Consider the following 22,684-nt stretch of genomic DNA (forward strand, 5'->3'; position numbering starts at 1 on the left):
GATCGGGGGGAAATGCATAGAGTAACGGCTGCGGTTAGCTGGCGGCTAGCATACCCCTTAAATCTCAAAACTGATTGGTTGGGGTTTGGTAGCTCAATAGGGCAGTATGCTGGGCTGCACACACAGCCAATAGGGACACGTGGCGTTTGGGCCGCGTTCAGCTTGCCGGTTCCAGCAATTCGCTACACAGAAGATAATGGCACTATGCAATTCGCCCTTTGATCAAATGATGAGAGCTGATAGTCAAATAGTGCGCCCTGACATTTCCACATTTTGTAACGACAGACCATGTTGAGCGTGTCGTGACACTTGTAAAATGGAAGAACACATCTACTTGTTGGTCGCAGAAGAGCCACTGAGAAATGATTTTTTTAGGTGGCTCGTTACAACTCGATGGCTGGTCACCTGGAATAAGATAAGACTCTGGACCCAAAAATTGACCGATTTTACTGGCCAAGAATCTGTTTGGATGTGCGCTGATGTTGTGCGTCCAGTGGTGTCAGCTGGTGAACCAGCTGGCCATTCCAAAAGTGCCTTTATGCCCTTACTGCCCTTAATGGAGGTACCATTTGAGCACATTGGCATGGACCTCATCTGACCATTTTATCGACGAGAAAAAGTAAATCTTTCGTTCAGCTGTTGTTAACTGATCTTGACTTTGTTAATTAAACGTTGTAAACCTGCTTTCAGTGTGTCCTGTACATGAGTTCTTTCAGTAAACCACAGCACGGTGTGTTTTTTGAGCTGATGAAGTTAAGCCAAAACAAGAAACATGCAGCAGGAGACAGTAACTTGTTAAAATGTTTGTGGCGAGAATAAGGCACGGCGGGACCAAGGAGTATCATTCGGAGCCATCTTTATTTACATCTCACCACAACAATCCCCAAACCCCCGAGTCCCCGTGTTTTTAACTAGGCGGGCGTGATTAAGGATGCCGTGCAGGTGCGTCCGCCCTCCCTGCACGGCACCGCAGACCACGCCCCACCACATACCCCCATCGCCTGATTGAGGCTGGGGAGCCATCCGGCCGAACCTACTCCCCCACCGCCAGTGGGAGAGGGAATCAGCCCGGACAGCTGGCGCCCCCAGGGCCCGGCCAAGCGACGGGGAGGTGCGAGTTCAGGTGGCCGCCCGCGAATCCAGCGGTGCAGGCCAAGCTGGTTCGGAAGTCGGACGCGTGGCGTGTGCACCCGGCGCGGCCGGCACAGTCGTGAGCCCCAGCTCACAGGTGGCTGGGCAGAGGTGTGGCGTGTACTGGCCTCTGGTGGTGGTGAGGCCGATCTGGTGAGCACGGCGATCTCAAGCGTGGCACACGCCTCGCTCGCCAGTTCCACTCGAGCAGGCTCCCCTGGCACGGGGACCTCCAGCTCCTTGCGCGGTCCATCCGTCACTGCCGTCGCTCCCCGCTGGAGCAGCCCATCGCGCGACTCCTCCGTCACTACTACTCCCTCCGCCGCCGCCTGCTCCCGCTGGGCGGCCACCATTTCGGCCACCATCTGGGCCAGCTCCTCCATTCCCTGGCTCCGATACGGACCCGCCGTGCTGCCTCCTGGGTTTCGGCACCAATGTGGCGAGAATAAGGCACGGCGGGACCACGGAGTATCATTCGGAGCCATCTTTATTTACATCTCACCACAACAATCCCCAAACCCCTGAGTCCCCGTGTTTTTAACTAGGCGGGCGTGATTAAGGATGCCGTGCAGGTGCGTCCGCCCTCCCTGCACGGCACCGCAGACCACGCCCCACCACAATGTTATAAAAGGTACAATTAAAGATTTTCATGGATTTTTCAAGGATAAATGTCTAATTTGATCAAAAGTTCTATATGCCATTTCTGGAGAGAGTGCAGTGGAAATGTTGTCACTTTTGGACTTTGCTACTTGCAGCTAAACATTTGCAGCTAAATAATGTATAATGTAAGCAGAAACTGCAACTGAATGAGGGAATATTTGTCTAAAAACTTAAACTGAACTAGAAGGGTACCAGTGCTCCAGCTTACCATCTTTACCTGAGTAAATCTGTTTGTTGAACAATCTAAATGGTTGATTCAGAAACTTCTGTGACATCAACTTAACTGAGACTCATTACAAATTTCACAAAACACAGTTGAATACTTAGTTAATTAGTTTTTATTAGTTATTTTTGTTTTTGTTGTTACGTTAATTTTAATAAAAAATAAATAAATAAGTAAATAATTGTCATGGTCCCCGTGCCTGCCCAGCCGGCCTCACAAGGCTACACTTGTGTTTTTTTTCTCTTTCTCCCCCTATCTCTCTGCCTGGGCGGAGCTCACAGCTGGCTCCCGCCCTTGGCTCTCACAGCTGTTGGCGATCAGCTGATTATCCGTCTTCTATTTGAGGCTGGGTCACAGATCCTCTCATCGCGGGATGATTGCGCTACTGACGTTAGTCTACCTTTCCAGCTCCCGTGGTCTTACACCTTTATGCCTTCGTGATTTGTGAGTGATATCTCCCTTTCCCTGTTCCAGCTTATCTTCCCGGACCTGTGACCTCCCCGCGGTACGAACGTGTGTGAGGACGTGAGCGAGCGTGAGAGAGAGAGAGCCTTCCCCTAATCCCCTGGAACCCTGAATTTCCCGTCACTGTATATATTATTGCACGGGTGTGTAAATAAATTGTGTTTTGAGACATCAACCTGCTCTGCGCTTGAGTCCCTGCTTTCAGCCCGTGACAATAATATCTTTATTTTATTTTATTATTAATTTATTTGTTGTTCCCAGAGAGCAAGCCAAACACTGGTCCTGACTATCTCTAGTAGTGGTGCACTACTAGTGAATGACCGGTGAATGTGGGGCGACGGTGGCAAGAAAAAACTCCCTCCTGGAGGAAGAAATCTTGGGAGGAACCAGGCTCTCTGGGAGGACCCTTCCTCCTAAGGGCAATACTTACCAGCGGTCTGAGACGACGGTTGTTCCTTCTCAGCACGATGATGGCTCTAACTTGCTTCCACACCCTGTTTTAGAATGAAGAGAAAAATGATTAACAAGGTAATAGGACATTTCAAAATTCTCTCAGCTGCTGTGTCTTCTTACGTTTCTCTTGTAAAACAGGATGTAGGCAGACTGCTGCTGTTCCTCAAAAACTGCCGATCCAGTTGTGTGGAGCACCCGTGCATCATTATAGGTGAGCCAATGATCTGATGTAGACTGTGGGCTCTCCTCAGGATGCACAGAATGACAGATGTAGTGTCCTAAGATCACATTAAGACAAATGAATCCAACTTCTAAAAGTCAACTGATTCAAGCAAACAGTGGTTTGGACTTAGTGCTTCTTAAAACATCAAAAGCTTTTGTGTGTGAGTCCTTCACTCAAAAGTAGCATTTTCTGTTTGTAACAAGTCAGTTGTTTTACCTGATTCTGTGCCTCCATAGTGACTAATGATGCTTATGAGTTCATAACGGCCATCACCCTGAGAAGGAACAAATCCAAAGATCAGTTTCATAAAGTCTCACATCAGTGCGATAATTAAGCTGATTCTCTGAGATGTTCTGCAGTCTGTTTTTACCTGTTTGGATGACACCACCAAGTCCCTCTGCAGCCTGACGGGGTCATTCACCTTCTGAAGCTTGTGGGTTTTTGTAAAGCCAAACCTCTTCAGGTGAAAGATGAGAACTCTGGCAGAAAAGAAAAAAAAAACCCAAGGTACAAAATAAGAAGAATGAGTGTCAAACACAAACCGAAGATGGGAGAAAATGACTGCTCAAGTGTTGTCTTAAAAACTCTGATGTTTAGTGCGCCACAGTTTGGAAATCAGGTCAGTCGATCAATTCTGATGTGACCTTACTCACCTTGGCAGTGTATCAAAAGACTGCTTCACTTCCGAGGTCGTCCCTCCACAGTCACAGGTAAATTCGATTTTTTGTTCCTAAACAACGGCAAAGAGAAAACAGGCTTTATGGTAGAAAAAAAAAATCACAACCTATGCACACACACAAGATCAGTGATACTACATCTCTACTGGAATTTGTGATCTTACCTTCAAGTATGTCCCTAACATGTCCTCAACAGACCCCTCTGGAACCAGGTCAAGGGACAAGCTTGTAAATTCCTCCTGTTGTGATGACTGGTGACCGCAGCTACACATTTAAGGAGTAACGTAGTTAAAGTAACGATCAAGTAGGTGGAAAAGAGGTATATGAAAATGTTGCAATCAGCCCTGTGTTTCTGAAAGACTGGCTTACCTCTTGCATGTCCTCATGTTTTCCATTTTGAAAACATGATGGTCTTCTACTGGGCAGGTATAACTTCGGCCCAGGAGAGCTGCTTCCCTCTTCAGGTGAGGTGAGAGGCTTTTCACCTCATTGAGGAAAAAGGTTAGGAATTCATGAGCGTCCTGAAAGAAAAACACAGAGGAGATTTAGAACATAAACATTAGAAGGTAAAGCAAAAAACAAAATGTCCAAATAGCTGACGCACTTTCTGTGCACTGCCTTCGTATTCAGGAACCTGTTGGCTGAATGCCTTCTTAAAAGACATTAGGCGGCGTTTTTTAAGGTCATAATCTCTTGATTCATGACAGTTCCTGATGTTCATGAGCCTTCTGTAAAAAGGAAAGGGTAAACAGACATTTCTGGTGTTAGATATCTTTGTTCTTCAGGTTTCTGAAGAAAGTAGAAGGTTGACGTAGCGCACCTTAAGAGCCGAGCTTCTGGGACTGCTCTCCACAAAGTCTCCTGACGGCTGACATCTCTAATGAACTCCTCATTGTTGAAGAGGCTCTGCAGGCAGGAGTTCATGTAGCAGCTGTTTACAATGTTTGGAAACCTGCCACACATACACAAAGTTTACACTATCAGTGTAAAATAACTCATTTCCACTTTGACAAAGAGAGCTTTGGTCCTCGTGCACCACGTGTACTCACCCGAAGCGGTCCACAGTCTGAACTTTATTTTTCTTTTTTTTTCTATCCTTCAAATTTTTCCCTAAACTATTGCAAAAAGGTAAAAACACAAACACACAATTAGGAAAGATGTCAAGAAGCTAAGCAGTGTATGTGCATGTATGCATGAGCTTTGAAGTTTAAACATTTTGGAGGACGTTTTTCTCTTACATGTCAAACACCTGCTCCAATCCATCCTCTTGTGCCAGAAACTCCATAAGCAAAGTGTCCCAACTCAGGTCTGATGGCTCACTATGTTCAGTGGTGTTTCTAACCTGGTTGGAACTTTCACCACATTCCTTATGGGTGCTGCTGCATGCAGAAAGAAGAAAGGAGTCAGGGATGCATAGCAAGCACAACAGGACAACAAACAAACATTGTCTCTCTGGAGAAAAGCATTCAAACATCTAATTCTTATTGTGATCAGCAATCGGCCAAAATATTAAAAGCACTTACCTGGGATTGTCTGTAGTTATGACCTGTACTAGGTCCTCTGAACTGTTCAGTGGAGGCTTGATGTCCAGTTCTTGGCCTTTTGTTTCTAGGCAGTCTTCTTTTGGTGGTGCTGCCTCAGCAAGTGTACAGTCCTGCTGCAGGTTCTTTAATCTGCAAAAATATACAAATATATAGAAGATTAAGTATCAAATCTGCAACCAGAAGGATCCCAAAAGAATTTTTCTTTAAAGTGAGAAGATTAAAGTTTCCCTTACTTGTCACTCTTTTTATCAGGTTCCCCTGTTGTTTCTGGAGCAACCAGTTCTCGACCTTTTGTTTCTAGGCAGTCTTCTTTTGGTGGTGCTGCCTCGGCAGGTGTACAGTCCTGCTGCATGTTCTTTAATCTGCAAAAATATACAAATATATAGAAGATTAAGTATCAAATCTGCAACCAGAAGGATCCCAAAAGATTTTTTCTTTAAAGTGAGAAGATTAAAGTTTCCCTTACTTGTCACTCTTTTTATCAGGTTCCCCTGTTGTTTCTGGAGCAACCAGTTCTCGACCTTTTGTTTCTAGGCAGTCTTCTTTTGGTGGTGCTGCCTCGGCAGGTGTACAGTCCTGCTGCAGGTTCTTTAATCTGCAAAAATATACAAATATATAGAAGATTAAGTATCAAATCTGCAACCAGAAGGATCCCAAAAGATTTTTTCTTTAAAGTGAGAAGATTAAAGTTTCCCTTACTTGTCACTCTTTTTATCAGGTTCCCCTGTTGTTTCTGAAGCAACCAGTTCTCGACCTTTTGTTTCTAGGCAGTCTTCTTTTGGTGGTGCTGCCTCGGCAGGTGTACAGTCCTGCTGCATGTTCTTTAATCTGCAAAAATATACAAATATATAGAAGATTAAGTATCAAATCTGCAACCAGAAGGATCCCAAAAGAATTTTTCTTTAAAGTGAGAAGATTAAAGTTTCCCTTACTTGTCACTCTTTTTATCAGGTTCCCCTGTTGTTTCTGAAGCAACCAGTTCTCGACCTTTTGTTTCTAGGCAGTCTTCTTTTGGTGGTGCTGCCTCGGCAGGTGTACAGTCCTGCTGCATGTTCTTTAATCTGCAAAAATATACAAATATATAGAAGATTAAGTATCAAATCTGCAACCAGAAGGATCCCAAAAGAATTTTTCTTTAAAGTGAGAAGATTAAAGTTTCCCTTACTTGTCACTCTTTTTATCAGGTTCCCCTGTTGTTTCTGGAGCAACCAGTTCTCGACCTTTTGTTTCTAGGCAGTCTTCTTTTGGTGGTGCTGCCTCGGCAGGTGTACAGTCCTGCTGCAGGTTCTTTAATCTGCAAAAATATACAAATATATAGAAGATTAAGTATCAAATCTGCAACCAGAAGGATCCCAAAAGATTTTTTCTTTAAAGTGAGAAGATTAAAGTTTCCCTTACTTGTCACTCTTTTTATCAGGTTCCCCTGTTGTTTCTGAAGCAACCAGTTCTCGACCTTTTGTTTCTAGGCAGTCTTCTTTTGGTGGTGCTGCCTCGGCAGGTGTACAGTCCTGCTGCATGTTCTTTAATCTGCAAAAATATACAAATATATAGAAGATTAAGTATCAAATCTGCAACCAGAAGGATCCCAAAAGAATTTTTCTTTAAAGTGAGAAGATTAAAGTTTCCCTTACTTGTCACTCTTTTTATCAGGTTCCCCTGTTGTTTCTGGAGCAACCTGGTTTCTTCTCTGTAGAAAGAAACCAAAAGACAGGACATAGCTGTGTGCTTCATTGCTCTTAATTGCTCCCATTTCATTGTGATGAATAAATGCTTGATGATAGTGACTCTTTCCATAAAACATACCTTCCAGAATTTGAAAATAGACCAGCGGGACTTTTTCTGTGGCTTTACAGTGGGGGTCTCTGCCTCTGTATCGCTGTCAGTTTCCTGTAGAGAACGAACAAACATAATGTTATTAAAAAAGAAAAGTCACTTAAAATTAACAAATACATTTTAAGGAAAATATGCATTTCATATGTCTTCTGTAAAAGCAAACCGAGAAACAGCAGAAGAAGTGTCTCCATTTTATTTTCTTCTTCTTCTTTATACCATTTTCATGGTTAGGTGTTGTGGCAGCAACAGAAGCATCCGGGACGCTGATCGAGGACAAAAGTGTAAATGTTATTTTTCAAAGTGGAAATTTTTAACAAGGAGCGCATCCTGGATATTGCAAATAAAAAATAATAACTGTTATGAAATACCAAAATGAACAAAATCATGTATTTTGTACATTTACACTCTATATTTTCAACTAATCTCTGAATCGATATAAATAATAGACAAAACTAGAAGTAGTAAAAACGATATAAACACACAAGGCGGAAGAAAAACAACAATAAAAGGGAAATAAAACAGCTCACACTAAACCACTGCTATAAATATCTCCGGCAACATTGGATTAAAGAGTCACATTTCTTTACCTCTGTTGAGACGTAGAAGGAATTTCCTTCTCTGCCACGTTTTGGTTTTTTGATCTCTGTTTAGAAAGAAGAAAACCAACATCAGTAATGGCATAAAACAAACATTCCAAGGGAGGCTCTACATGAAAAGTGTCCAGTTAGAAAATTTGGTATTATTTTAGATTATTTATCAATTTAGTGAGCTATCGACTCATGAAGTGGACCGATATGAATATGTTTAAATAAATTAAAAACAATTTATTCATGCCTCAATTTGAGTTTTAAAGTTTATGGTATGAAATACAAAATACTTCATTTGGTTCAAAATTCAGTTTTTACAAAAATCATCTATGAAGCTCCATTAAAAGCTTCAAAATGCTTATTTACTGTAAGAAAATATACAGAGAAATGTGCTACAAGTCTCGTCAAACTTACCTTTCTGAGAAAAAAGCGTTTGAACATCTTTGAACCTAATTTGATCGCAGTGAAAATCTTCTGTGCTATGCAAAAGTTCAACTGAAAACAAGTTCAATAGTTGTATATTTATAAGCTTTCAGCATAGAATGTTCATACCCTGAACATGTGTCATCATAATGTATGGGGCTAGTTTGCATATTTTGGAATGTATGCTCATTGGAACTGTGTGGTACTCGTCTCCAAGCAACCCCACTGTACATGCTTGAAATGTACAGTGCAATGTGCAAAAAATTGCAAAAATAAACAAGACAAGACAGTGCAATGGATATGTGCAAAATGCTGAGTATTGTGCAAAAGTAACTTGGTGTGTGTGTGTGTGTGTGTGTGTGTGTGTGTGTGTGTGTGGAGCAGGGCGATATGACCAAAAATATTTATCACGATATACATTTGAAAATTTGCGATAACGATATAACTGACGATATAACTGACACTAGACAAAATACTTTACAACTCCACGACTTTATTAGTGCAAAAAAACCATCAATGTATTTTCACTTAAACAAGCAGCTGTTTTTATGTGCATTAAAGTTATATAAAAATGTAACAATGCAAATTCCTTGCTGACAGTTTAACCAAAAGGCATTTCCAGTGGAAATTGGCCGACATATCCTGAGCATAACAATGTATAATATCCACTAAACTTAAAAAGAGGTTATACACACACAATACAGTAATATTATGTTGAAGCACAGTACGTATCACTCCGCGAGGCGCCTGCCTAATATAGCCGTAATGCTCCACTTTCGCTCTTCTCATTCTGTGTCGCCGCCATGTGCGTATGTAAACATAGGCACTGCGCATGCGCGTTTTACCCATATTCTATCACGATATTTCATTTTCCTATCGTTGCCCAAAATTACACCGGTATTACCGTGAACGGTATGATATAGCCCAGCCCTATATGTGTGTGTGTGTGTGTGTGTGTGTGTGTGAGATACTGCAGATAAGTGCTTGGTAGCGATGTGTGAAGGTGTGTGTGTGTGTGTATCAGTCCAGTCACTGAGTGTTCAGGAGTCTGACGGCTTGCTGGTACCTCTTTCGAGAAGGCAGCAGGGTGAAGAGTGTGTGAGGTCCTCCATAATGCTGGTGGCTTTGCGGATGGAGCGGGTGCTAAAAGTGTCCATGATGGAGGGGAGAGGGGCTCCAATGATCTTCTCAGCTGCTCTCACTATTAGTTGTAGGGTACTGCGATCTGATACGGTGCAGTTACCATACTAGATAGTGATGCAGCTGCTCAGGACGCTCTCGATAATCCCTCTGTAGAAGGTGGTGAGAATGGATGGTGAGAGATGGGCTTTCCTCAGCTTCCGCAAGAAGTAGAGATGCTGTTGGGCCTCCTTAGTTATGGAGCTTGGGTTAAGGGACCAGAAAAGGTTCTCCGCCAGGTGGACATCAAGGAATTTGGTGCTCTTGACGACCTCCAAAGAGGATCCAGTGATGTTAAGTGGGAAGTGAGCTCTCTGTGCTCTCCTGAAGTCAACAATCATCTCTTTTGTTTTGTCCACGTTCACAGACAGGTTGTTGACCCTACATCTCTACAGATGGCCCCTAGCGCAACCCTTCAGCCTACTAGTAATTGCACCTATTGTACAAAAGGGTTAGGGTTGTGTATGGGATTTCCTATGCCCCCTGAATGCACCATCGGGGTGCATGTCCGCAACTTTAGTTCAGAGACAAACGGCAGCCAAACAACGGACAGTGTGTGCGTTCATAAGACCGTAAGTTAATGTTTTACTTCACTCAGTTGTGTTGGTGTTCAGCCATGAGTGTATTTGATGACTTACCAGCAGTTTCTGCTTCTGTTTATGTGACATTATGTGTGTTGGTGGCCAGGGAAGGAACGTGCCCTCCGGTTGTTGCAAGTGGCTGCCATCAGTCTCTCCAGAAGACCATCACAGCAACTTTCATGGGGCAAATGGGGCTGGAGGACCAGTCCTCTGCCTAAACCAGGTGGCTGCAGCCTGGCCCCACACTTAGAAAGGCTGGATTGCTGAAAATGGTAGTGCTAGAGAAATTTGTGGGGGGGGGCTACCGGCCAGGACAGTGAAGTGAGTCTGCTATCACTAGCCGGTGAACCTCGAAACTGCCATCACCCTGGCCAAAGACCAGCTGGCGACCTGTCCGGCTCAGTCATGGATATTCACAAATACCCCATAGTACTGGTGGAAATGAAAGATCGGGGGGAAATGCATAGAGTAACGGCTGCGGTTAGCTGGCGGCTAGCATACCCCTTAAATCTCAAAACTGATTGGTTGGGGTTTGGTAGCTCAATAGGGCAGTATGCTGGGCTGCACACACAGCCAATAGGGACACGTGGCGTTTGGGCCGCGTTCAGCTTGCCGGTTCCAGCAATTCGCTACACAGAAGATAATGGCACTATGCAATTCGCCCTTTGATCAAATGATGAGAGCTGATAGTCAAATAGTGCGCCCTGACATTTCCACATTTTGTAACGACAGACCATGTTGAGCGTGTCGTGACACTTGTAAAATGGAAGAACACATCTACTTGTTGGTCGCAGAAGAGCCACTGAGAAATGATTTTTTTAGGTGGCTCGTTACAACTCGATGGCTGGTCACCTGGAATAAGATAAGACTCTGGACCCAAAAATTGACCGATTTTACTGGCCAAGAATCTGTTTGGATGTGCGCTGATGTTGTGCGTCCAGTGGTGTCAGCTGGTGAACCAGCTGGCCATTCCAAAAGTGCCTTTATGCCCTTACTGCCCTTAATGGAGGTACCATTTGAGCACATTGGCATGGACCTCATCTGACCATTTTATCGACGAGAAAAAGTAAATCTTTCGTTCAGCTGTTGTTAACTGATCTTGACTTTGTTAATTAAACGTTGTAAACCTGCTTTCAGTGTGTCCTGTACATGAGTTCTTTCAGTAAACCACAGCACGGTGTGTTTTTTGAGCTGATGAAGTTAAGCCAAAACAAGAAACATGCAGCAGGAGACAGTAACTTGTTAAAATGTTTGTGGCGAGAATAAGGCACGGCGGGACCACGGAGTATCATTCGGAGCCATCTTTATTTACATCTCACCACAACAATCCCCAAACCCCCGAGTCCCCGTGTTTTTAACTAGGCGGGCGTGATTAAGGATGCCGTGCAGGTGCGTCCGCCCTCCCTGCACGGCACCGCAGACCACGCCCCACCACATACCCCCATCGCCTGATTGAGGCTGGGGAGCCATCCGGCCGAACCTACTCCCCCACCGCCAGTGGGAGAGGGAATCAGCCCGGACAGCTGGCGCCCCCAGGCCCCGGCCAAGCGACGGGGAGGTGCGAGTTCAGGTGGCCGCCCGCGAATCCAGCGGTGCAGGCCAAGCTGGTTCGGAAGTCGGACGCGTGGCGTGTGCACCCGGCGCGGCCGGCACAGTCGTGAGCCCCAGCTCACAGGTGGCTGGGCAGAGGTGTGGCGTGTACTGGCCTCTGGTGGTGGTGAGGCCGATCTGGTGAGCACGGCGATCTCAAGCGTGGCACACGCCTCGCTCGCCAGTTCCACTCGAGCAGGCTCCCCTGGCACGGGGACCTCCAGCTCCTTGCGCGGTCCATCCGTCACTGCCGTCGCTCCCCGCTGGAGCAGCCCATCGCGCGACTCCTCCGTCGTCACTACTACTCCCTCCGCCGCCGCCTGCTCCCGCTGGGCGGCCACCATTTCGGCCACCATCTGGGCCAGCTCCTCCATTCCCTGGCTCCGATACGGACCCGCCGTGCTGCCTCCTGGGTTTCGGCACCAATGTGGCGAGAATAAGGCACGGCGGGACCACGGAGTATCATTCGGAGCCATCTTTATTTACATCTCACCACAACAATCCCCAAACCCCTGAGTCCCCGTGTTTTTAACTAGGCGGGCGTGATTAAGGATGCCGTGCAGGTGCGTCCGCCCTCCCTGCACGGCACCGCAGACCACGCCCCACCACAATGTTATAAAAGGTACAATTAAAGATTTTCATGGATTTTTCAAGGATAAATGTCTAATTTGATCAAAAGTTCTATATGCCATTTCTGGAGAGAGTGCAGTGGAAATGTTGTCACTTTTGGACTTTGCTACTTGCAGCTAAACATTTGCAGCTAAATAATGTATAATGTAAGCAGAAACTGCAACTGAATGAGGGAATATTTGTCTAAAAACTTAAACTGAACTAGAAGGGTACCAGTGCTCCAGCTTACCATCTTTACCTGAGTAAATCTGTTTGTTGAACAATCTAAATGGTTGATTCAGAAACTTCTGTGACATCAACTTAACTGAGACTCATTACAAATTTCACAAAACACAGTTGAATACTTAGTTAATTAGTTTTTATTAGTTATTTTTGTTTTTGTTGTTACGTTAATTTTAATAAAAAATAAATAAATAAGTAAATAATTGTCATGGTCCCCGTGCCTGCCCAGCCGGCCTCACAAGGCTACACTTGTGTTTTTTTTCTCTTTCTCCCCCTATCTCTCTGCCTGGGCGGAGCTCACAGCTGGCTCCCGCCCTTGGCTCTCACAGCTGTTGGCGATCAGCTGATTATCCGTCTTCTATTTGAGGCTGGGTCACAGATCCTCTCATCGCGGGATGATTGCGCTACTGACGTTAGTCTACCTTTCCAGCTCCCGTGGTCTTACACCTTTATGCCTTCGTGATTTGTGAGTGATATCTCCCTTTCCCTGTTCCAGCTTATCTTCCCGGACCTGTGACCTCCCCGCGGTACGAACGTGTGTGAGGACGTGAGCGAGCGTGAGAGAGAGAGAGCCTTCCCCTAATCCCCTGGAACCCTGAATTTCCCGTCACTGTATATATTATTGCACGGGTGTGTAAATAAATTGTGTTTTGAGACATCAACCTGCTCTGCGCTTGAGTCCCTGCTTTCAGCCCATGACAATAATATCTTTATTTTATTTTATTATTAATTTATTTGTTGTTCCCAGAGAGCAAGCCAAACACTGGTCCTGACTATCTCTAGTAGTGGTGCACTACTAGTGAATGACCGGTGAATGTGGGGCGACGGTGGCAAGAAAAAACTCCCTCCTGGAGGAAGAAATCTTGGGAGGAACCAGGCTCTCTGGGAGGACCCTTCCTCCTAAGGGCAATACTTACCAGCGGTCTGAGACGACGGTTGTTCCTTCTCAGCACGATGATGGCTCTAACTTGCTTCCACACCCTGTTTTAGAATGAAGAGAAAAATGATTAACAAGGTAATAGGACATTTCAAAATTCTCTCAGCTGCTGTGTCTTCTTACGTTTCTCTTGTAAAACAGGATGTAGGCAGACTGCTGCTGTTCCTCAAAAACTGCCGATCCAGTTGTGTGGAGCACCCGTGCATCATTATAGGTGAGCCAATGATCTGATGTAGACTGTGGGCTCTCCTCAGGATGCACAGAATGACAGATGTAGTGTCCTAAGATCACATTAAGACAAATGAATCCAACTTCTAAAAGTCAACTGATTCAAGCAAACAGTGGTTTGGACTTAGTGCTTCTTAAAACATCAAAAGCTTTTGTGTGTGAGTCCTTCACTCAAAAGTAGCATTTTCTGTTTGTAACAAGTCAGTTGTTTTACCTGATTCTGTGCCTCCATAGTGACTAATGATGCTTATGAGTTCATAACGGCCATCACCCTGAGAAGGAACAAATCCAAAGATCAGTTTCATAAAGTCTCACATCAGTGCGATAATTAAGCTGATTCTCTGAGATGTTCTGCAGTCTGTTTTTACCTGTTTGGATGACACCACCAAGTCCCTCTGCAGCCTGACGGGGTCATTCACCTTCTGAAGCTTGTGGGTTTTTGTAAAGCCAAACCTCTTCAGGTGAAAGATGAGAACTCTGGCAGAAAAGAAAAAAAAACCCAAGGTACAAAATAAGAAGAATGAGTGTCAAACACAAACCGAAGATGGGAGAAAATGACTGCTCAAGTGTTGTCTTAAAAACTCTGATGTTTAGTGCGCCACAGTTTGGAAATCAGGTCAGTCGATCAATTCTGATGTGACCTTACTCACCTTGGCAGTGTATCAAAAGACTGCTTCAATTCCGAGGTCGTCCCTCCACAGTCACAAGTAAATTCGATTTTTTGTTCCTAAACAACGGCAAAGAGAAAACAGGCTTTATGGTAGAAAAAAAAAATCACAACCTATGCACACACACAAGATCAGTGATACTACATCTCTACTGGAATTTGTGATCTTACCTTCAAGTATGTCCCTAACATGTCCTCAACAGACCCCTCTGGAACCAGGTCAAGGGACAAGCTTGTAAATTCCTCCTGTTGTGATGACTGGTGACCGCAGCTACACATTTAAGGAGTAACGTAGTTAAAGTAACGATCAAGTAGGTGGAAAAGAGGTATATGAAAATGTTGCAATCAGCCCTGTGTTTCTGAAAGACTGGCTTACCTCTTGCATGTCCTCATGTTTTCCATTTTGAAAACATGATGGTCTTCTACTGGGCAGGTATAACTTCGGCCCAGGAGAGCTGCTTCCCTCTTCAGGTGAGGTGAGAGGCTTTTCACCTCATTGAGGAAAAAGGTTAGGAATTCATGAGCGTCCTGAAAGAAAAACACAGAGGAGATTTAGAACATAAACATTAGAAGGTAAAGCAAAAAACAAAATGTCCAAATAGCTGACGCACTTTCTGTGCACTGCCTTCGTATTCAGGAACCTGTTGGCTGAATGCCTTCTTAAAAGACATTAGGCGGCGTTTTTTAAGGTCATAATCTCTTGATTCATGACAGTTCCTGATGTTCATGAGCCTTCTGTAAAAAGGAAAGGGTAAACAGACATTTCTGGTGTTAGATATCTTTGTTCTTCAGGTTTCTGAAGAAAGTAGAAGGTTGACGTAGCGCACCTTAAGAGCCGAGCTTCTGGGACTGCTCTCCACAAAGTCTCCTGACGGCTGACATCTCTAATGAACTCCTCATTGTTGAAGAGGCTCTGCAGGCAGGAGTTCATGTAGCAGCTGTTTACAATGTTTGGAAACCTGCCACACATACACAAAGTTTACACTATCAGTGTAAAATAACTCATTTCCACTTTGACAAAGAGAGCTTTGGTCCTCGTGCACCACGTGTACTCACCCGAAGCGGTCCACAGTCTGAACTTTATTTTTCTTTTTTTTTCTATCCTTCAAATTTTTCCCTAAACTATTGCAAAAAGGTAAAAACACAAACACACAATTAGGAAAGATGTCAAGAAGCTAAGCAGTGTATGTGCATGTATGCATGAGCTTTGAAGTTTAAACATTTTGGAGGACGTTTTTCTCTTACATGTCAAACACCTGCTCCAATCCATCCTCTTGTGCCAGAAACTCCATAAGCAAAGTGTCCCAACTCAGGTCTGATGGCTCACTATGTTCAGTGGTGTTTCTAACCTGGTTGGAACTTTCACCACATTCCTTATGGGTGCTGCTGCATGCAGAAAGAAGAAAGGAGTCAGGGATGCATAGCAAGCACAACAGGACAACAAACAAACATTGTCTCTCTGGAGAAAAGCATTCAAACATCTAATTCTTATTGTGATCAGCAATCGGCCAAAATATTAAAAGCACTTACCTGGGATTGTCTGTAGTTATGACCTGTACTAGGTCCTCTGAACTGTTCAGTGGAGGCTTGATGTCCAGTTCTTGGCCTTTTGTTTCTAGGCAGTCTTCTTTTGGTGGTGCTGCCTCAGCAAGTGTACAGTCCTGCTGCAGGTTCTTTAATCTGCAAAAATATACAAATATATAGAAGATTAAGTATCAAATCTGCAACCAGAAGGATCCCAAAAGAATTTTTCTTTAAAGTGAGAAGATTAAAGTTTCCCTTACTTGTCACTCTTTTTATCAGGTTCCCCTGTTGTTTCTGGAGCAACCAGTTCTCGACCTTTTGTTTCTAGGCAGTCTTCTTTTGGTGGTGCTGCCTCGGCAGGAGTACAGTCCTGCTGCATGTTCTTTAATCTGCAAAAATATACAAATATATAGAAGATTAAGTATCAAATCTGCAACCAGAAGGATCCCAAAAGAATTTTTCTTTAAAGTGAGAAGATTAAAGTTTCCCTTACTTGTCACTCTTTTTATCAGGTTCCCCTGTTGTTTCTGAAGCAACCAGTTCTCGACCTTTTGTTTCTAGGCAGTCTTCTTTTGGTGGTGCTGCCTCGGCAGGAGTACAGTCCTGCTGCATGTTCTTTAATCTGCAAAAATATACAAATATATAGAAGATTAAGTATCAAATCTGCAACCAGAAGGATCCCAAAAGAATTTTTCTTTAAAGTGAGAAGATTAAAGTTTCCCTTACTTGTCACTCTTTTTATCAGGTTCCCCTGTTGTTTCTGGAGCAACCAGTTCTCGACCTTTTGTTTCTAGGCAGTCTTCTTTTGGTGGTGCTGCCTTGGCAGGTGTACAGTCCTGCTGCAGGTTCTTTAATCTGCAAAAATATACAAATATATAGAAGATTAAGTATCAAATCTGCAACCAGAAGGATCCCAAAAGATTTTTTCTTTAAAGTGAGAAGATTAAAGTTTCCCTTACTTGTCACTCTTTTTATCAGGTTCCCCTGTTGTTTCTGGAGCAACCTGGTTTCTTCTCTGTAGAAAGAAACCAAAAGACAGGACATAGCTGTGTGCTTCATTGCTCTTAATTGCTCCCATTTCATTGTGATGAATAAATGCTTGATGATAGTGACTCTTTCCATAAAACATACCTTCCAGAATTTGAAAATAGACCAGCGGGACTTTTTCTGTGGCTTTACAGTGGGGGTCTCTGCCTCTGTATCGCTGTCAGTTTCCTGTAGAGAACGAACAAACATAATGTTATTAAAAAAGAAAAGTCACTTAAAATTAACAAATACATTTTAAGGAAAATATGCATTTCATATGTCTTCTGTAAAAGCAAACCGAGAAACAGCAGAAGAAGTGTCTCCATTTTATTTTCTTCTTCTTCTTTATACCATTTTCATGGTTAGGTGTTGTGGCAGCAACAGAAGCATCCGGGACGCTGATCGAGGACAAAAGTGTAAATGTTATTTTTCAAAGTGGAAATTTTTAACAAGGAGCGCATCCTGGATATTGCAAATAAAAAATAATAACTGTTATGAAATACCAAAATGAACAAAATCATGTATTTTGTACATTTACACTCTATATTTTCAACTAATCTCTGAATCGATATAAATAATAGACAAAACTAGAAGTAGTAAAAACGATATAAACACACAAGGCGGAAGAAAAACAACAATAAAAGGGAAATAAAACAGCTCACACTAAACCACTGCTATAAATATCTCCGGCAACATTGGATTAAAGAGTCACATTTCTTTACCTCTGTTGAGACGTAGAAGGAATTTCCTTCTCTGCCACGTTTTGGTTTTTTGATCTCTGTTTAGAAAGAAGAAAACCAACATCAGTAATGGCATAAAACAAACATTCCAAGGGAGGCTCTACATGAAAAGTGTCCAGTTAGAAAATTTGGTATTATTTTAGATTATTTATCAATTTAGTGAGCTATCGACTCATGAAGTGGACCGATATGAATATGTTTAAATAAATTAAAAACAATTTATTCATGCCTCAATTTGAGTTTTAAAGTTTATGGTATGAAATACAAAATACTTCATTTGGTTCAAAATTCAGTTTTTACAAAAATCATCTATGAAGCTCCATTAAAAGCTTCAAAATGCTTATTTACTGTAAGAAAATATACAGAGAAATGTGCTACAAGTCTCGTCAAACTTACCTTTCTGAGAAAAAAGCGTTTGAACATCTTTGAACCTAATTTGATCGCAGTGAAAATCTTCTGTGCTATGCAAAAGTTCAACTGAAAACAAGTTCAATAGTTGTATATTTATAAGCTTTCAGCATAGAATGTTCATACCCTGAACATATGTCATCATAATGTATGGGGCTAGTTTGCATATTTTGGAATGTATGCTCATTGGAACTGTGTGGTACTCGTCTCCAAGCAACCCCACTGTACATGCTTGAAATGTACAGTGCAATGTGCAAAAAATTGCAAAAATAAACAAGACAAGACAGTGCAATGGATATGTGCAAAATGCTGAGTATTGTGCAAAAGTAACTTGGTGTGTGTGTGTGTGTGTGTGTGTGTGTGTGTGTGTGTGTGTGTGTGTGTGTGTGTGTGTGTGGGGAGCAGGGCGATATGACCAAAAATATTTATCACGATATACATTTGAAAATTTGCGATAACGATATAACTGACGATATAACTGACACTAGACAAAATACTTTACAACTCCACAACTATTTTAGTGCAAAAAAACCATCAATGTATTTTCACTTAAACAAGCAGCTGTTTTTATGTGCATTAAAGTTATATAAAAATGTAACAATGCAAATTCCTTGCTGACAGTTTAACCAAAAGGCATTTCCAGTGGAAATTGGCCGACATATCCTGAGCATAACAATGTATAATATCCACTAAACTTAAAAAGAGGTTATACACACACAATACAGTAATATTATGTTGAAGCACAGTACGTATCACTCCGCGAGGCGCCTGCCTAATATAGCCGTAATGCTCCACTTTCGCTCTTCTCATTCTGTGTCGCCGCCATGTGCGTATGTAAACATAGGCACTGCGCATGCGCGTTTTACCCATATTCTATCACGATATTTCATTTTCCTATCGTTGCCCAAAATTACACCGGTATTACCGTGAACGGTATGATATAGCCCAGCCCTATATGTGTGTGTGTGTGTGTGTGTGTGTGTGTGTGTGTGTGTGTGTGTGTGTGAGATACTGCAGATAAGTGCTTGGTAGCGATGTGTGAAGGTGTGTGTGTGTGTGTGTCAGTCCAGTCACTGAGTGTTCAGGAGTCTGACGGCTTGCTGGTACCTCTTTCGAGAAGGCAGCAGGGTGAAGAGTGTGTGAGGTCCTCCATAATGCTGGTGGCTTTGCGGATGGAGCGGGTGCTAAAAGTGTCCATGATGGAGGGGAGAGGGGCTCCAATGATCTTCTCAGCTGCTCTCACTATTAGTTGTAGGGTACTGCGATCTGATACGGTGCAGTTACCATACTAGATAGTGATGCAGCTGCTCAGGACGCTCTCGATAATCCCTCTGTAGAAGGTGGTGAGAATGGATGGTGAGAGATGGGCTTTCCTCAGCTTCCGCAAGAAGTAGAGATGCTGTTGGGCCTCCTTAGTTATGGAGCTTGGGTTAAGGGACCAGAAAAGGTTCTCCGCCAGGTGGACATCAAGGAATTTGGTGCTCTTGACGACCTCCAAAGAGGATCCAGTGATGTTAAGTGGGAAGTGAGCTCTCTGTGCTCTCCTGAAGTCAACAATCATCTCTTTTGTTTTGTCCACGTTCACAGACAGGTTGTTGACCCTACATCTCTACAGATGGCCCCTAGCGCAACCCTTCAGCCTACTAGTAATTGCACCTATTGTACAAAAGGGTTAGGGTTGTGTATGGGATTTCCTATGCCCCCTGAATGCACCATCGGGGTGCATGTCCGCAACTTTAGTTCAGAGACAAACGGCAGCCAAACAACGGACAGTGTGTGCGTTCATAAGACCGTAAGTTAATGTTTTACTTCACTCAGTTGTGTTGGTGTTCAGCCATGAGTGTATTTGATGACTTACCAGCAGTTTCTGCTTCTGTTTATGTGACATTATGTACAAGTGGTAGTTCGCTAGCATAACAGATTTGTTTACTAATTAGCTTCTAGGAGAGAGATTCGTTGTTATCGTGTTGTTGATTCTGTGCTCCGTGTAACAGATGATAAACCAATGTACAGTTGCCTTCAGTGCATAGTTGTATGCGGTGTGTTAATGCATAATGTCTGACTTTAAGTTTATGTAACCAGGCTGAAGTATAATGTCAGCTTATTTAGCTATATACTGTACTTGAGTACACCTCAGTTGTATCTTTATGTTTATTATGTAATCTGATTCCTAATTGATTGTATTATTATGCTTTGTCTGCAGAAACCACACATACACACACACACACTCTATCTCGCCCAGCTGCGGGCACATTCTCAATTGAAAATACAAAGAATGACAACTTTATTCCTGGACTCTGCCTGTTTGTTCCTCTCACATCTGAACATTTGCAAGTGTCCTGACCCGACACTCTGAAGTGATTGCTGCCAGCTCAGATTTCTTTAACCCTTCTGAACACCTATGGTACAAATTTGAGCAAACTAGGTGACTTCCTTCCTGTCACCAAGTTGTAACATTCACAAGATTTTCAGAAAACTTGACCTTTGACCTTGAGGTCAAGGTCACTGATATTCAAACTGAATATCAGTAGATGCACCATTGGTATTAATTCAAAATCCTATGCCTCTTGTTCTGGAGTTATTATCTTGACCAAGCTGAGTATACAATTATGAAAGAATTATTTTCCATTTTATTTCACTATCTGTAAATACGGCAAATAAACAGTATTTGTGACAATTACTAGTAAAGCGGTTAGTGAGAATCCACATCTGATTACAGTATAATACACTGCTTATTTATGTAAAATCATCATCAATAAATGTGTTCAAAACAGAAGCTACACTGGCTTTAAAAGTTTTTGTTAACTCTGGCTAGGGCTAGGGCATATCATACCGTTCACAGTAATACTGGTATGATGTTGGGCAACAACAAGAAAATGAAATATCGCGATTAGGGATGGGTACCGGTGTTCTGACATAAACGGTAGTAACCAGACCGAAAAGCAGCGCACATTTCGGTGCTTTATTTCGGTGCTTTTTTTTCCTGAGCTGTGATACACTTCTAGCCAATCATTTTACGTTTCCGAGGATAGTAGGCGGGGCCAGGTACATACGTTCTTTTATGCAGAGCTACAGATTAAAAATGTCCAAGGCGAAGCGGTCAAAAGTCTGGCTGTACTTCATAGCAAAATATGCAAACTCAGCAGCCTGCAACAAGTGCTTTAAGCTGATACTGTGATACTGTCAAAGGAAGTAACACCTCGAATCCGATGAAACACCTGGCGACGCGTAGCGTTTTTTTTTTAAAAGCCGAGAAATGCGCCGTATTTGATGGCAGCAGCAGCCGTTCTTCTCTGCGTGAGTAGCTTAATGTTGTTTGTGTGTAATTTACGTTGAGTAGGCTAACCACGTTATTACATTAATGCATGTAAGGTGAACTAGCAAACATCATCATAGCTACATGCGGCTGTCTTCTTGGTTGATGGCAGATACTCCCTTCACCCTGGCCAAAAAGGCTAAAATGACCAAAGAAAAAGAGGGAAACAGCTAAACATGAGAGGTTTTTGGACAAGGTTTGTATTTTTTCCATTGTTTAAGCACTGCTTCCAGCTAAGAGTGATACCATATATGCCCCATAGCTGCAGAAAAGGCTAACATTGTTATCTTTTTACAAAAAACCAGCTGAATATGAGAGGTTTTTGGACCAATTTTGTGTTCTCCATTCTTTAAGCACCGGTTTGAGCACCGTTTGAGCACCGGCACCGTTTCAAAAGTACCGATTTGGCACCGGTATCAGATAAAACCTAAACGATACCCATCCCTAATCGCGATAGAATATGGGTAAAACGCGCATGCGCGGTACCTTTGTTTTCATACGCACATGGTGGAAAAAGCGTGCTGGCGACGGAGAATGAGAAGGGCGAAGGTGGATCGCTGAATGAAACGGATGAACCAGAATTGGTTTGTAAAAATGCTGCAACCTCAGTGGTGTGGAACTGGTTTAGCTTTCGTCCATCAGATACACAACAAAGCACATTTTTGGTAGAGCATGCTAGCAGGCCGTCGTTATTACCGTGTTCTTTGGAAAATACGGCACACTTAAAATCAATCCTTTGATTTTTCTAAAAATCGACAGTGCCCCTTATAATCCCGTGTGCCTTATGTATGAATTCTGGTTGTGTTTACTGACCTCGAAACGATTTTATTTGCACTGTTACATTTTTATATAGCTTTAATGCACATAAAAAACAGCTGCTTGTTTAAGTGAACATACATTGATTGGGTTTCTTTTGCACTAATAAAGTCGTGGAGTTGTAAAGTATTTTGTCTCGCGTCAATTATATCATCAGTTATATCGTTCAAGGGTTCAAGGTTCTTTATTTGTCACATGCATAGTTATACAAGTATAACACACAGTGAAATGTAGCCTGACACGCTCCTCGACATGTGCAAAAATTGGGGGGGGGGGGGGGGGGGGGGGGTGTAGAGGAAGAACATATATATATATATATATATATATATATATATATATATATATATATATACATATAGTATATACACTGGGTGAATGTGCAGTAGTAGCAACAAGCAGGTGAATTCTGTACATTAATATGAATAGACATCTGACTATTTTACAGGATAGACAATATAAACATATTTAAAATTAAAGGAATTGAAATGTACATTGTGCCTTGGTTTAGAGTGTCTGGAAGAGAGTCCTGTCTCAGTCAATTATAGATGATGTGAGAGGGCGGGTGTGTGTGTTTAGGGCACGGATGGCTTGGGGATAGAAG

At 42.8% G+C, this 22,684-nt stretch overlaps 3 protein-coding genes across 6 annotated transcripts; all 3 read right to left on the reverse strand.

The window, feature by feature from the left end:
• Positions 1–2,397: 2,397 nt before the first annotated feature.
• Positions 2,398–5,735, reverse strand: LOC143412620 (ubiquitin carboxyl-terminal hydrolase 37-like). 2 transcript variants are annotated; one of them, XM_076873940.1, is made up of 13 exons: positions 5,610–5,735; positions 5,356–5,505; positions 5,071–5,208; positions 4,882–4,947; positions 4,653–4,784; positions 4,437–4,560; positions 4,202–4,353; positions 3,997–4,096; positions 3,809–3,885; positions 3,526–3,634; positions 3,372–3,429; positions 3,053–3,210; positions 2,398–2,973 (listed from the first exon to the last, which is right to left on the reverse strand). In XM_076873940.1, exons 1-13 carry the CDS (start codon positions 5,726–5,728, stop codon positions 2,956–2,958), a joined length of 1,401 nt encoding a protein of 466 aa, XP_076730055.1. In that variant the 5' UTR covers positions 5,729–5,735; the 3' UTR covers positions 2,398–2,955. The 2 variants fall into 2 exon arrangements, with proteins under 2 accessions (XP_076730055.1, XP_076730054.1); XM_076873939.1 differs by having other exon boundaries at positions 5,071–5,211.
• Positions 5,736–7,391: 1,656 nt separating this feature from the next.
• Positions 7,392–16,163, reverse strand: LOC112436003 (ubiquitin carboxyl-terminal hydrolase 37-like). Of its 3 annotated transcripts, XR_013093137.1 has the most exons (15): positions 16,038–16,163; positions 15,784–15,933; positions 15,499–15,639; positions 15,310–15,375; positions 15,081–15,212; positions 14,865–14,988; positions 14,630–14,781; positions 14,425–14,524; positions 14,237–14,313; positions 13,955–14,063; positions 13,801–13,858; positions 13,482–13,639; positions 13,339–13,402; positions 7,797–7,852; positions 7,392–7,472 (listed from the first exon to the last, which is right to left on the reverse strand). XR_013093137.1 is itself a non-coding variant. In XM_076873941.1 (13 exons), the coding sequence occupies exons 1-13, from the start codon at positions 16,154–16,156 to the stop codon at positions 13,385–13,387; spliced, it is 1,401 nt and encodes a 466-aa protein (XP_076730056.1). In that variant the 5' UTR covers positions 16,157–16,163; the 3' UTR covers positions 13,136–13,384. The 3 variants fall into 3 exon arrangements, 2 of the variants coding, with proteins under 2 accessions (XP_076730056.1, XP_024660885.2); XM_076873941.1 differs by lacking the exons at positions 7,392–7,472; positions 7,797–7,852 and having other exon boundaries at positions 13,136–13,402; positions 15,499–15,636; XM_024805117.2 differs by lacking the exons at positions 7,392–7,472; positions 7,797–7,852 and having other exon boundaries at positions 13,136–13,402.
• Positions 16,164–16,266: 103 nt separating this feature from the next.
• Positions 16,267–18,276, reverse strand: LOC143412758 (uncharacterized). The gene is made up of 7 exons (XM_076874542.1): positions 17,940–18,276; positions 17,526–17,581; positions 17,102–17,201; positions 16,909–16,992; positions 16,737–16,792; positions 16,504–16,632; positions 16,267–16,399 (listed from the first exon to the last, which is right to left on the reverse strand). The coding sequence occupies exons 1-7, from the start codon at positions 17,964–17,966 to the stop codon at positions 16,267–16,269; spliced, it is 585 nt and encodes a 194-aa protein (XP_076730657.1). The 5' UTR covers positions 17,967–18,276.
• Between the last annotated feature and the right edge of the window lie 4,408 nt (positions 18,277–22,684).

This window comes from Maylandia zebra, linkage group LG15 (assembly GCF_041146795.1).
Source record: "Maylandia zebra isolate NMK-2024a linkage group LG15, Mzebra_GT3a, whole genome shotgun sequence".
NCBI classification, from domain to species: domain Eukaryota; kingdom Metazoa; phylum Chordata; class Actinopteri; order Cichliformes; family Cichlidae; genus Maylandia; species Maylandia zebra.

Coding starts and splice junctions, on each gene's coding strand:
- LOC143412620 (XM_076873939.1), bottom strand. CDS start 5,728: ATGCAGCAGGACTGTACACCTGCCGAGGCAGCACCACCAAAAGAAGAC. Junction 5,506..5,609: donor CCTGATAAAAAGAGTGACAA/GTAAGGGAAACT, acceptor ATATTTTTGCAG/ATTAAAGAACCTGCAGCAGG. Junction 3,886..3,996: donor TGTTAGGGACATACTTGAAG/GTAAGATCACAA, acceptor GCCGTTGTTTAG/GAACAAAAAATCGAATTTAC.
- LOC112436003 (XM_024805117.2), bottom strand. CDS start 16,156: ATGCAGCAGGACTGTACTCCTGCCGAGGCAGCACCACCAAAAGAAGAC. Junction 14,782..14,864: donor ACGAAGGCAGTGCACAGAAA/GTGCGTCAGCTA, acceptor TTTTTCTTTCAG/GACGCTCATGAATTCCTAAC. Junction 13,640..13,800: donor CTATGGAGGCACAGAATCAG/GTAAAACAACTG, acceptor ATGTGATCTTAG/GACACTACATCTGTCATTCT.
- LOC143412758 (XM_076874542.1), bottom strand. CDS start 17,966: ATGTTCAAACGCTTTTTTCTCAGAAAG. Junction 17,582..17,939: donor AACGCTTTTTTCTCAGAAAG/GTAAGTTTGACG, acceptor CTTTCTAAACAG/AGATCAAAAAACCAAAACGT. Junction 17,202..17,525: donor CCTTCTACGTCTCAACAGAG/GTAAAGAAATGT, acceptor GTCCTCGATCAG/CGTCCCGGATGCTTCTGTTG.